The sequence below is a fragment of the Eretmochelys imbricata genome, chromosome 3 (assembly GCF_965152235.1).
Source record: "Eretmochelys imbricata isolate rEreImb1 chromosome 3, rEreImb1.hap1, whole genome shotgun sequence".
NCBI lineage: Eukaryota > Metazoa > Chordata > Testudines > Cheloniidae > Eretmochelys > Eretmochelys imbricata.
The window spans coordinates 119,174,862-119,187,157 of NC_135574.1; the positions used below are offsets into that span (position 1 = coordinate 119,174,862).

Sequence of the window (12,296 nt, forward strand, 5' to 3'; positions counted from 1 at the left end):
GAATATAGACTAACACGGCTGCTACTCTGAAATTTGTAATTTTGGTTTCTCCTAGTATGGATCTACCTTTTTGTCTCCTCTCTATGCCTAGCTGGAATTCTATATGGGCTTGTTTTACTGGGAGATTGTGTTTTCCTTCCTTCAAGTTGGGACAAGAGAGAAAGTTAAATTGGGTTAAAACATCACATCAACACAATGGTTATGTTTGTTTCTTCAACTGAAACTGTAATAATTGTTCTAGTTCTGTGTCTCCTCAGCTTTAGAATAATCTTTGGGTGGGGGAACATGGTTGTTTCAGAAAACTTTCAGTTGCAGGGTTGTTATTGGTCATTGTCTTCTTTTCTTCTTGCTGTCAAAATGGAATTCTGCTTTCATTCTGCTGGACTATATGGAATTTTTCATGGGCTCTGACTTCTCTTCACAGCAGTGGATCCATAATAAGAGAAGCCAAAATTATAGGTTAAAACACTACAGTTATTTTGCCTTAAATTTCTGCTAGTTCTAAATCAAGCCATTTTAGACCTTTAAAGTTTAAGTCCAATCTGTTTCTGATTATTCAAAACTGAAAGAACAACCATGTGATATGATTATTACAAGTAATAAATAAAACTCAGTGTTATCCTCCAGAGATTGCTAAAGAAAAGTTTTCCCACTTTCTTAATGAGTCTGTCATAGAGACAGGAGAGTGTGTAGTATTGTGGTGGAACTGTGATGCAGAAAAAATTACTAGAGAACTTGCTTTTGCAAAAATGTAGGGTGTGGGAAACACTCAAAAGCTTTCTGTAACTAGTTAAATTTATTGTATTGTACTTATGACCAAAAAAAAAAGGGAAATGTTGGTGGTGCTACTACCGCTACCAATAAGATATTGAGAAAGAGTCAGGAGAGTGGAGGTTCAAAGGCAGAACTGCCAGTGCTGGAGGAAGTAAAAAAAAAAGTAAAAAAAAAATGGTGAAGAAAAACACACATTGTGGAGAACAGTTCACATCATATGCACTGTTAACATGTAAACTGGCATACTTGTGTATATGTGGTGTTCAGTCACGCTTCACAAATCAGGTCCTGAAGGTGTTCTGTCAAAGTCCATGATGAAGGAGATGGTTTCATTCTGATGGGTTTTTCAATATTCAGTTAAAAGAAATTGGACAATGTGCCTGAGTAATGTGAGAATATAGGCAATGGTCCTAGCCCCTCTTCCTCCTCTCTTCCAATTCAATAAGCCTTTAAATTCTGTGCTTAACCCATAACTTCTGGTGTGTTGATTGGAATGAAAAAATAGTTGTCCTGCAACACACTGTGTGAGGTATACAAGTAACACCTTGGGTCCATGGGGCACAACTTGTCAACTAGTGTTTATCCACCTATATAGTCTGGTTGGTATATATGAAACATATACTCAGGTAATTTGAAAGTGTTGAGATGTGATAATAGGTAAATATTTATAGGTGAGGAGACTTGTCACCTAGGGAAATTAGTTTCCCCTTTGTTTCAAAGACCTGCCTTTGTGATACATCTGCACTCCGGATGGGGTAATATATATTGTCATCGCCAGTGACACTAGTATTTTTCCAATAGTACAATTTTTGTAAACTAAGTAATGTGTCTGTGCTACCGGCTTACCTGTCACATGGCATCAACCTGTGTGAAAAGTGAGATAGAAATTTTAAAAAAGCATTGTAACACATGAACATGCAATGTTCTATAAAAAAAGAATAGGTCCTTCCTATCTGCTCTGGTTAATTTAATTATTAATATTTGAGGTTTAATCAATACAATGCTTTGCACCAATTTTAATTAACAGTGTCAAAAAAAAAGGACAAATGCTTCCAAAAATGTTAAGTTATCTGGAATATGAACTGTACAAATCACTTTTTGAGGAGAATTCTCAAATGCTAGATTGAAGGTAAACTTTTTGAGTAGAATTTAGACAGGTCCTACAGTGTTTGCAAAAGGATATTACAGTGTGAAGAGTGGCATGCACATAGATTAGATTGGAAAAAGAAGTTGGTAGCACTCTTTCAAGCTCCACCCACAAAATAAGCTCCATCAACTGGAATGATCAAAATGAGATATTGCACACAGTGTATTTTGCTGTTGTTTAAATACGATTGTGTGTGTTCTCTAACTCCACTGAGTGTGTGTGTGTTCTCTGAGCTCTTGAACTTGGCTCCTCGAACTTGGCTCCTCTCCTTAGCAGGGCTTGAATAGGCCCATAGGCTCTGCAAGGCAACTTGGGATAAGTTCCTTTTCAACTGAGTTAAAAACATAAGTAGTAGTATCTTGAAATACCACACACTTGTGAATCCAAAGTGATACATCACTTGTAGTAGATTATTATTTTATTCCTCACGTAAGAAAGGAGAGGGATGATCACAGATCTGTACAATGTTGACATCTTAAATGATCTTAGCTGGGCATCTGAATTAACACCTCACTGAGATGAATGGGCTATTGTTACAGACTCTCTGCAGACTTGGGTGGCTCTTAGGTAGTTACACTTGTTTTATGTGTTTGATATTTTCTTCACAACCATAACAGTTTAAGAGGTCATTTAAGAAAAAAAAAAATGAAAGCTGAGATTCTGTAGAATAAGACAGCAGCTTGAGAGAGGCACCAGTATGGTGTATAGGCACGTACTAGCTATTTCCAAGCCCTGCATGCAGAGATATAGCTAACAATGAAATCTGTACATACATTAGCTGTTCTTTCCATTGTGCCTGTGATATTATACAACTTTCCAAAGAGATTACATGCAGTTACACACAATACGATCATTAACGTTATCAAAGAAGTCAAGACAACTCTCCAGCAGTGCGCTAATAAAGGCCTGATGAAGAATAAAAATGCCTGTCAGTACAACACAAGAAATGTTGCCTGCATGTGTATGCTTGCACATGCTTGTGCTGAGATAAGGGAGAAAGTAAGAGAAGTACTGGCAGTTCTTGATGGAGGTTTAGAACAATAATAATGCAGCTATGTCTGGAGTTGCAAAGTAACACGCAGAGCATTGACAACTGAGGCAGATGCGGGGGATGATGATGTTACTGCTGCGATTACTATGTGCTGATGAGGGATGTCATCAAGTTTGCAAAAGAAATGTCTTGCACACCACAGTCATGCTGGTTAATGCATGAAGATGGTGAGATGATCAGGTTTTTTGGAAGCCCTATTCATTTAGGGTCCAACTTGCTTTTGGGCAGTGGGCGGTTTCAGTGCCTAGTGAAGACAGGCCAATGTAAAGGGATTATGTGGTCCTTTATAATGGTCAAATTAGCTGAGTAAACTCTTACTGCCAGCCTAACAAGGAATGCCAGCAAGCCACAGTGCTTAGTGACAGCTGGGAAACAACATTTGTGGAGAGGAAGAACATAGGGAACAGCATCTTCTGTCTCCTTCTTTAGCCATAGCTTGAGGGTTTTGGGCACTGGTCAGTGTTTCTTCCAAGGATAGGGAGTAACTAATGCCTAAGGTGGGAAAGTGCAAGGAAAGAGGATAGAGTTAATAGCTGTTTTTACGTGCGTGTATAGTGCCTAGCACAATGGGTCTTCAGCTGTAGTTGGGTTCTCTGTGTGTTATCCTAATACAAAGATTAAATAATAGCAATAGCAACAGGCCAAGTAAATGGAGGAGGCGGAGGGAACCAGGAAGAGGGGCAGAGTTCAGACTGGAAACAGAATGTGACTGGTGATTAGAGATGGGACACAAGGCGTGGCTGGGTGGGAAGATCCCATCAAGGCTCAGGTTAGAAGACTTTTATTGTTTTACAAGTTACAAATCAGGAGAGGTCATTGTGTTCCCCCCACCTCAGCCCACACAGCGGCTCACTCAGACTCGCCAGAGGCGAGCAGCACGGCATGCTGGGAGTTGTAGTCCTGCCTTCTCCGCCCCCGCTTCCCTCCCTGTGTCGTGCTGCGCGGAGGGGTGGGGGCGGGACTACAGTTCCCAGCGGTCCGGGGCCCTTCCCTTCAGCTCAGACCAGGCATTGGCGGCGGGTCCCTTCCTCTCTCGGCTCTCGGCAGCGGATTGGCCCCTGCGGCTGGCAGCCGGCAGCTGCTGCCTGGGGCTGGCTGGAGACGCTGCGGGCTGCCGGGCGTCGGTGCGAGGGAGTGCTCCGGGGGCCGCAGACGGAGCCGGCGGGAGAACGGGGGCGGGACCTGCAGCAGCTGCCGGGCGAGGAGCGAGTACCTGGCCGAGCCCAGCCCCGGCTCGAGGGCAGCAGCGGGGGTCGGGCGAGCGCCTGGGGAGGGGTTTGGTGCCCCCTGGGCACCGGCAGCCGTTGTGACCCCCGCCGCCGCCGAAGATGAAGAGGTGGCTGCTGCTGCTGCTTGGTCTGGCTGCTGGGGCCAAGCCCGGCTAAGGGCAGAGCCGGAGGAAGGGAAGGGGAGCGGTCCCCGCGCTGAGCTGTGCCGTGCCGCAGGGCTCCTCGCACCTGGGCTTGGCAACGAGCCGCGGCAGCGGCGGGGCGTCGTTCGCTGGGCGGTGTGAGCCCGAGCCCGCCTCTGGGCGCGGAGGTGTCAGGATGCGGGGTGGGACCCGCCAGCCCCTCTGCCCTGCGGGAAGGAGCCCGTGTCCCCACAGCGTCTGACTGAGCCGTGTCCGCCTCGGAGGCGGTGGGAGAAGGTGGCAGGGAGGTGACGCTCTGTGTGGAGAAGACGATGGGGAGGAAGAGTCCTGGGCGGAGAGACACATGCTACACGCAGTGAGTCCTCTTTTCGGGGGGTGGCAGAAAACCGGCTGCCATGCGGGATTGATCCGGAGCAGCGGCGTGAGCAAGCGGTGGGGACCTGTTGTCTAGACGAACTTGGGTTTGAGAACAGCCACCCACACACCTCCAGACGCTGACACCGCCCACTGCCCAAAAGACAGGGGTGAGGAGGAGGAACTTCTCTTTTTATATGTGTATGAAAAGGATGAGGACTGGCTCCAACGGTGTCCATTTCTGCCAAGGATAGGCACTGACTCTGCTTCCTCTCTGCTCGAACATTTTTTAGTTTTATGGAGGGAGAAAATAGAAAATAAACGTTCACTTCCTCAGAGCAACGATCAAAATTCACCTCCCCAGACGAACAAGAAGAAACAGCAGCAAAGCAGCCACTTTGCATTGGATTAGGAGGAAGAAATCCCTCTACAGTGTGTTTCTCCAAAGCTGGAGTTGCAGCTGGGTTTGTTTGTGCTTGCCTTGTGTGGTGTCTCTTTGAGGGAGTGGGGATGATTTTCTCTTTGGAATATACATTTTTCTTTTCGTGGTAAAACCTGCTGTCTGGAGGAGTATTATAACAAATATCTCTGAATGGGAGAGACTCAACTGCTGAACCTCTTTTTACCTAAAATGTTGATCCCCAGATAAATCTGAGGGTGTGCTCTTTTGAGAAAAGAACAACCACTCCATTAAAGATGAACACTTTTTAAGTTTTGTGGTCAACCAATCTGTTTTGTAATTTTTTTCTGGTTCCTGTTTTGTGATAAATTGCTCTTATAACCATAAAAGACTATTTTAAATGAGTTCGTAATTTTGGTGGGGTGGGAAGGAATACCTCCCAGGCATTTCTAGTGTGACAGCTTTGGTTTCTCAAGAGTTAATCGGGCTTGCGTGATACATTTACCACTGTTCTGGTAACAAACTTGCCTTTTTTTTTAAAAAAAATTGGGGCTAGTGGGGAGGATTATCTTGGTCAGAAGAATATCTTTGTTTTGGGGGTGTTTCCCTCATTACACTCCCTTGATGACTCCTGGAGGTGGTAGTGGGCCCATGAAAGACTGTGAGTACAGTCAGATCAGCACACACAGCTCTTCATCTCCCATGGAGTCTCCCCATAAGAAAAAGAAAGCAGCTCCCAAGAGAAAATGGGAGGTTTTCCCTGGAAGAAACAAATTCTTTTGCAACGGAAGGATCATGATGGCCCGGCAGACTGGAGTCTTCTACCTGACTCTGGTTCTCATCTTGGTCACCAGTGGACTCTTCTTTGCATTTGAGTAAGTGACAATAAAGCTTTCGTTCCCTCCTGCTGTCTTACTGCATGTATTAAATTTCCTGGAAGAAAACTAGATACAGTGCAGTTGAATTCATTCAGGTGTCATTGAGGACATTTGAATGAATTGAGATGATACAGGTTTGTATAATTGAGAGGAAATTCAATGTGCTAGACATCAAGTGACACAACCCTGTTTTAGTTAAAGAAGGTTCTTGGTTCTTGGGGTTAGATAATCAATGTTGTACTGTAGTTGCATTCAAAATGTAATTATTCTGGTGTTTCTGTATATAGTAATAAGAATGCATAATAGCAGGAGTTAGGATGTGGAGGAGCTGATGTAGGTGCTTGTCTATCAGTTTCTCAAGAATGAGAATTGACAGATGCAAAAATGCCATCCACTTTCTCATAGTTGAGCACTGAAAGGTAACCTTCCTTTTCACTGGACTATTTAGGATTACTTTTTTTTAAACTCTTATGAAGTTAGCTGTAATAACTGTTAGACTATCTGTCCTCTGTGTTTAAAAGGTCCAAATGATGTTTGTGCCTGTAGAACCACCAATGTTTCAGTGACAATTTCAGATGTTGTTCAGTATTCTATCACCATCTAGCTGGGTACATTTTCTTCTTGTTCTGTATCAGTGTCTGAGGGAGCTCCATCTCTGGTTTATGATATCTTGTTTTACTAAGATTTTTGTAAACTGCTTTAACATCAGTTTTTAGAGACTAATTCTCCATTGCAATGATAATGCCTAGCTATATGCAGGGCAAAGTGTAAAATATTATCAGATCAGAAGGTACTAAATTTTCTACTGTTTGCAATGGTGAAATGGACTGTACAAGATGCAGGACAGTGGAGAATTGCACACTTGGGCCTGGTCTACACACAGTTTTTATACCAATTTCCCTATTTCAATTAGGGATGTGATTCTCTTTTTACTGGAATAATTAAGTCAGTATAACCCCCTTAAAGTGAACACAGTTATATCAGTATAACTTATTTTTCTACATGTCTGGGAAAATGCTACATCATTATAAGTTATACTGATTTAACTACACACCTGGGGATTGTGCTGCTTAGTTGTATTGGTTTCAAACCAGTACTGGTGCAAAAACTGTGTGTACATGAATTTTTGGTCTGTGGTAACAAATCTCTTCCAGAAACAGGCACAAGCTTCTGGCCTTCTAGCTCCATAAGAACCATTTCTTTTTATGTAAACTTAGCTGTTATTTCTAAAAATCATATTCTGAAGCTTGTAAAGTAGTCCAGTCATACAGTGCATATTGATGCTTACCATCTTCGGGAAGCTAAGTAGTGGTATTAATAGTCTCTGGATTGGACCAGCTAAATGCAGAAATCCTAATTTATTGGTAGCATTTAGGAAGATACGTTCTGATTACCTGCTGAACTTATATGTACTGAACTCTAAAAGCTTTTGTTTGTTTTTAAATATGTCACCTGGAATACATTGAAGATATTACTTTCCAGAGGGAACTGCTTACTGTAAATCTTACTGTAGACTCTGTGAAACTTGTTGAACCTCAGTGACTAGTTGAGCTAACATGGTCAATGATGGTAATCTGTCCACCAATTATATTTATTACATATGTTTCCTCTTCTAGTTTTAAGCAGATATTATGAATGTTTCCTTTCAGTACGTTTGATTAGTAACTGACTTTGTTGAAGGTGTCAGTGGATACATCTGGACTGCAAGGGAAAAAAGCCCTGGCAGTGAGTCTTGGAGCCTGGGTCAACTGCGGCAGGCTCACAGGGCTTGCACCACAGGGCTAAGAATAGACATTCCCGGTTGGGCTGGAGCCCAGGCTTTGATATCCGGTGAGGATGGAGAGCCCCAGAGCCCAGGCTCTGGCTTGAGTGAGAATGTCTATGCTGATGTTTTTAGCCCCCTAATGTGAGTGTGGTAGTTGACCCGAGCTCTGAGACTTGCTGTTGTGGTGTGTGGAGTGTTGTGTGTGGGTTTTTTTTTTTTTTTTGGCAGTATAGCTGTACCCAGTTAGGCCCATATGGGCAGATTCTTGAGTCTATGTGGAGCCTCACTGAGTATGTCTATGCTGCCTTGTAAACCTGGGTCAGTAGGACTTGGCTTGTGGACTTGTTTTTTCTAAGCCTGTGCTTGGGTGTCCACACTATATTGTAAACCTGGGCTCGCCGTTGCTGGTCCTGGGTCTCACAGCCATACTGATATGTCCATACTCAGACCTTTTGGGCTCAGGTCAATGGCTTAAGCTGTGTCCACAGTGCAAAATGACAGAGTTTGACCCATCCTCCTACCAGGGTCCTAGGACCTGGGTCCTGAGTACTTGCTGACCTGAGTCAGGCTGATTTGTGTGTGGATGGAAGGGGGGATATGGGCTCAAACCCAAGTCAGAGCTCGGGCTTAGTGTGAAGTGTAGACATACCCATCGACTTCAGTAGGACTTGCATGAACATACTGGTACCACAGAAAGAAGCTTGGAAGTTCAGGGTACAAGTTGTTACATTTTAAATTGAAATATTTTAAAGTAAATTACAGATAATGGCTTGACAGGAAGTTGTAACTTTCACTTAAATTCGACCTTCCAAGGAAACATTTTGTGTTGAAATATTCTGCTTGGTTGCACAATTGAAAACAGTTAAGTTAGGAACAGCTGTTAGCTTTTCATCACTATCCTGAATTTATATTAGAAGTCCAGTAAAGTTATTTAAATTGTATCTCTGAGCCTGGGTGCTATGTTAGTGTTACTGTATGTAAACTGCACTGAAGATTAAATTTAAAATTATCTAAACTTCATCTAGTTGTTATTTAAGTGCTAATGCTACTGGACATTTTGAAACTAGGAAATAGCTGTGTGACTTTTGTGGCTGCATAGCATATCTGTGTGTGCACATACTGTTTCTGAGTAATTCTTGCACTCTTCCCCTTTAAACTGAATGCTTAACAAATTGTCAACAAAATTTAGTTCAATGAATTTAAAAAACTACTTGCTTCAAGAGGAGAGCAGCAAAAATGTTCTCCCTAATAATGTCGCTGTTGTGTGGCAGATTTTGTTTTTATGCAGAAAAATGCATGCAGTGGAATTGTCAAGTCACCATCTAAAGCATCATTTAATATTGGCTTGTGTAGCTAATTGCTCGGTATATTTGTGGGTTTATTTGGGCTATACAAAGAGGAAGATATTTTAGAAAGTGATTCCCTATTGAAAAGTGTTTTGGAATAGTTTCTAAATTGAGGGTAAGTTTTTCTTGCTTGAACTTGCTGCAAGTGATTATCCTTTCCTTTTAAGAAATACTTGTTTGTTACTTGAGAACAGCATTAATTAAGAGCACAAACTAACAGTAACTTTAACCAAATCAGTTTCCCAAAGACACCAATAATTTTAGATTGTGTATACAAACAGATTATGTCGATAGAAATATAGCAGTTTAGGAACAGGATTTATATTATCCCTTCTGTGTGCATGAATTCTATTAGTGTTAATAGGAATTGTATACAGAGTTGGGTACATACATCTGAACAAAGTATAGGAAGGGAACCATTACTTGCCAGTCTTCAAATTGCTTTTTCTTTTTGCTACAGAAGAAGGAAGATAACTTTGCTCTTGACCTGAAAGATTGGGGCTAATTGTTTAAATTGTTCAACTTCTGTACCCAAGTTGAAGGGAAACGGGGGAAGAGGTTTTTTGTTGTTTTTGGTAGCTTATTCCTGGGAACCTATATGACCTTAACGTGGATGTTTGTCCCTCATTCCCTTGACTTCCTACATTCCTTTTCATGTGCTATAGTACCCGATTTCTTTTTCTCTCCTCCTCATTTTGTACATACTACCCCCATTATCTGGAACAGGCTTTCTTCCTCATTGATTCGCTTTTGCTCCCTTTCCAAAAGAGCAATAGATTTTTCTGTCATTCTCTCAAACAATCAATTTTTTTCATTTGGACTGTTATGGTTTGCTATCATTGCTGTCCAACTATCTTTCTGACCTGCTTCCCTTGTCATGCTTTTCCCTCCCTCATTTGCCCTTGCATCCTGTTTTCATCTCCTATTCGCTTCCATCTCCGATTTGCTCCTATGACATCTCTTCTTTCTCTCATTTCACTTTCCTCTCTTCAATAGGCCCAAATATGCATATACAAAAATTATAAACAGATTTAGTTTTTAAGCAACTAAAATACTTAGAAAACCACAAACTAAAAAACCTCAAGGAGCACACATAACAAACTGAGGTAGACATGTGGTCGTCTTCTTGTAAGCTGCCTTTTCCCTGCGCTTCTGTTTGGATATAACATGATACTGCACGCAACCTTGGGTCCCAATCCTGGAAGTGGTTCTATGCAAATGGATGTTTGTGTCCATGCAAATTCCTATTGTTTTCAGGAGATTCATGCAGGTTGAAGGATTTGCTTGCATGCAGCAGTTTTCAAGATTGGGGCCCTAGTTTGTAAATTCTTTGGGGCCCAAAGAATGTTGGCCCAGACTTTCAAAAGTGATTTTGGATGCCCAGCTTGACACTTTAAAGGTGTCTGGTTTTCAGAAGATGGTGCTCAATATCTTCAAGTGGCAAGGTGGTACCCAGAATCGCTTGTTCTTTTTATTTCTCTGTAAAACCTTACGCAGGTATTGATTCAAGCGATTGGTTCCTGATCCTGCAGCCTTTCCTATGCTCATTCATTCTTTCTGATAAATGGACTTCGCACGCTTTATTTTTCCCTTTGCTCTACTACATCTATACGTATTTCTAAAATTAATCAGTGCTCATGAAAAGGTATTGGCTTGACAATCATGGAAAATGAAGTATCGTAATCTCAGAATAGATATAACCTGAGCAATATTAGTGCAAACTTTCCTATGCTGCCTTGCCAATGCAGTAAAAGGGGTTGCACATCTCTAACTAAATTGGTGTATCATTGCAACTTATTAGTGCAGTTTAACACCTTTTGGCTTGAATTAATTACATGTACACATCCAGGGAAGAATAAACCTATCTACTTTGTACATGCACTTGTTCAATCACAGGAGAGTAAGATATGCAATTCAACCTCCATCACATTAGAAAATAGCGTCTTTGTTTTAAACTTATGTGCATGTTAAGCCTTGTCTAAACATGCTCAAATTACATTTTTTGAACTAAAATATAGTGTTTGTATCAATCTAATTAAACCAGTTCCTATGTCATTGTGGGTACACTTCAATTTGGAAAACAGTTATAAATTGATTTAGTGTGTCCACATGGGTTGTACTGGTTTAACTAGTTTGATATCAAACACAAATTTTCACTTAAGTGGATGCAACTTGTATGTGTTGACAAGCCCCTTACCTTCTAATTGGTATAGTAACAGTTGGTGACCTGTTCTGTGCCTTCTTACTTTGAGTACCGCTGTTACTAGAGAATTTTTTTCCTGATTTATACCTTTTTGTATAGAATTTAGAGATTGTACAGTGAAAGTAGTAGTAAACACACTATACTGAAATGATATGACTTTGCCACTCACTGCAGCAAAACCTTGACGAATCAACACTCATATTAGCAAGCTACGTGATTTCACTGTGTAATCAACCATTGCTTTAATTTTGTGACAAAATGATGTTTTATGCTAATCAGGGAGATAGTGTAGCAATCAGTGAATTGATGTTGTATTATCAGATAACTTTAGCCTTCTCTTTATTTTTTTTAAAATGCGTAACTTGCTTACATTTTTCATTTCCAGGCAATCCATGCACAAAAATGTAGTATTTTCGTGCCTATTTGATTAGATAAATTAGCATACTAGCTGTAATATAGGACAAAATATTAACCTAGACTAAGTTGGTTGGTGCAGACGTTTAGTTCAGATTTTTTTGGTGTTGCAGGGCCTAAGTTTCATTTTCAGAAATAACTTAAGCTCTTCATGTCTTCTTAAAAGCTCTGTGTAGCTTGAAATTTTGTGTGTCTCACCAACTTCAGTTGGTCCAATCAAAGGTATTACCTAACCCATCTTGTCTCTTAGGCTCCTAAATTGCTTTTGAAAATGAGATTTAGGAGCTTAAGTCATGTAGGCCTTGTGTCACTGAGCAAAGCAATGCCTAACTACCTTTACAAATCTGTGCCTTTCTCTTTTTATTGGTGTTTTAGCACACTTCTAGTATTGTGATTTAAAAAAATCTGGAATTTATATCAGAGAGGTGCACTGAAAAATGCATAAAAATGAAAGTTTAATTGATCTAAATAGCAATAACGTAAGCTTCAAAGCACAAATTGATGATAAAACTACCTCTATTATACATACATTTATTTAATTGAAGATGGAAAACACATCAAAGCGTAGAATAAACCTAAATGATTACTTTGT

General features: G+C 41.1%; 1 protein-coding gene across 5 annotated transcripts in view; it reads left to right on the plus strand.

The window, feature by feature from the left end:
- The first annotated feature begins 4,106 nt into the window (after window positions 1-4,106).
- Window positions 4,107-12,296, plus strand: part of ZDHHC14 (zDHHC palmitoyltransferase 14) — a 150,731-nt gene continuing 142,541 nt past the window's right edge. For all 5 annotated transcript variants that reach the window (XM_077813259.1, XM_077813261.1, XM_077813263.1 and 2 more), the window contains exon 1: window positions 4,107-5,973. In XM_077813259.1, the coding sequence (XP_077669385.1) occupies window positions 5,723-5,973 (251 nt within the window). In that variant the 5' untranslated portion in view covers window positions 4,107-5,722. The remainder of the gene's footprint in view (window positions 5,974-12,296) is intronic.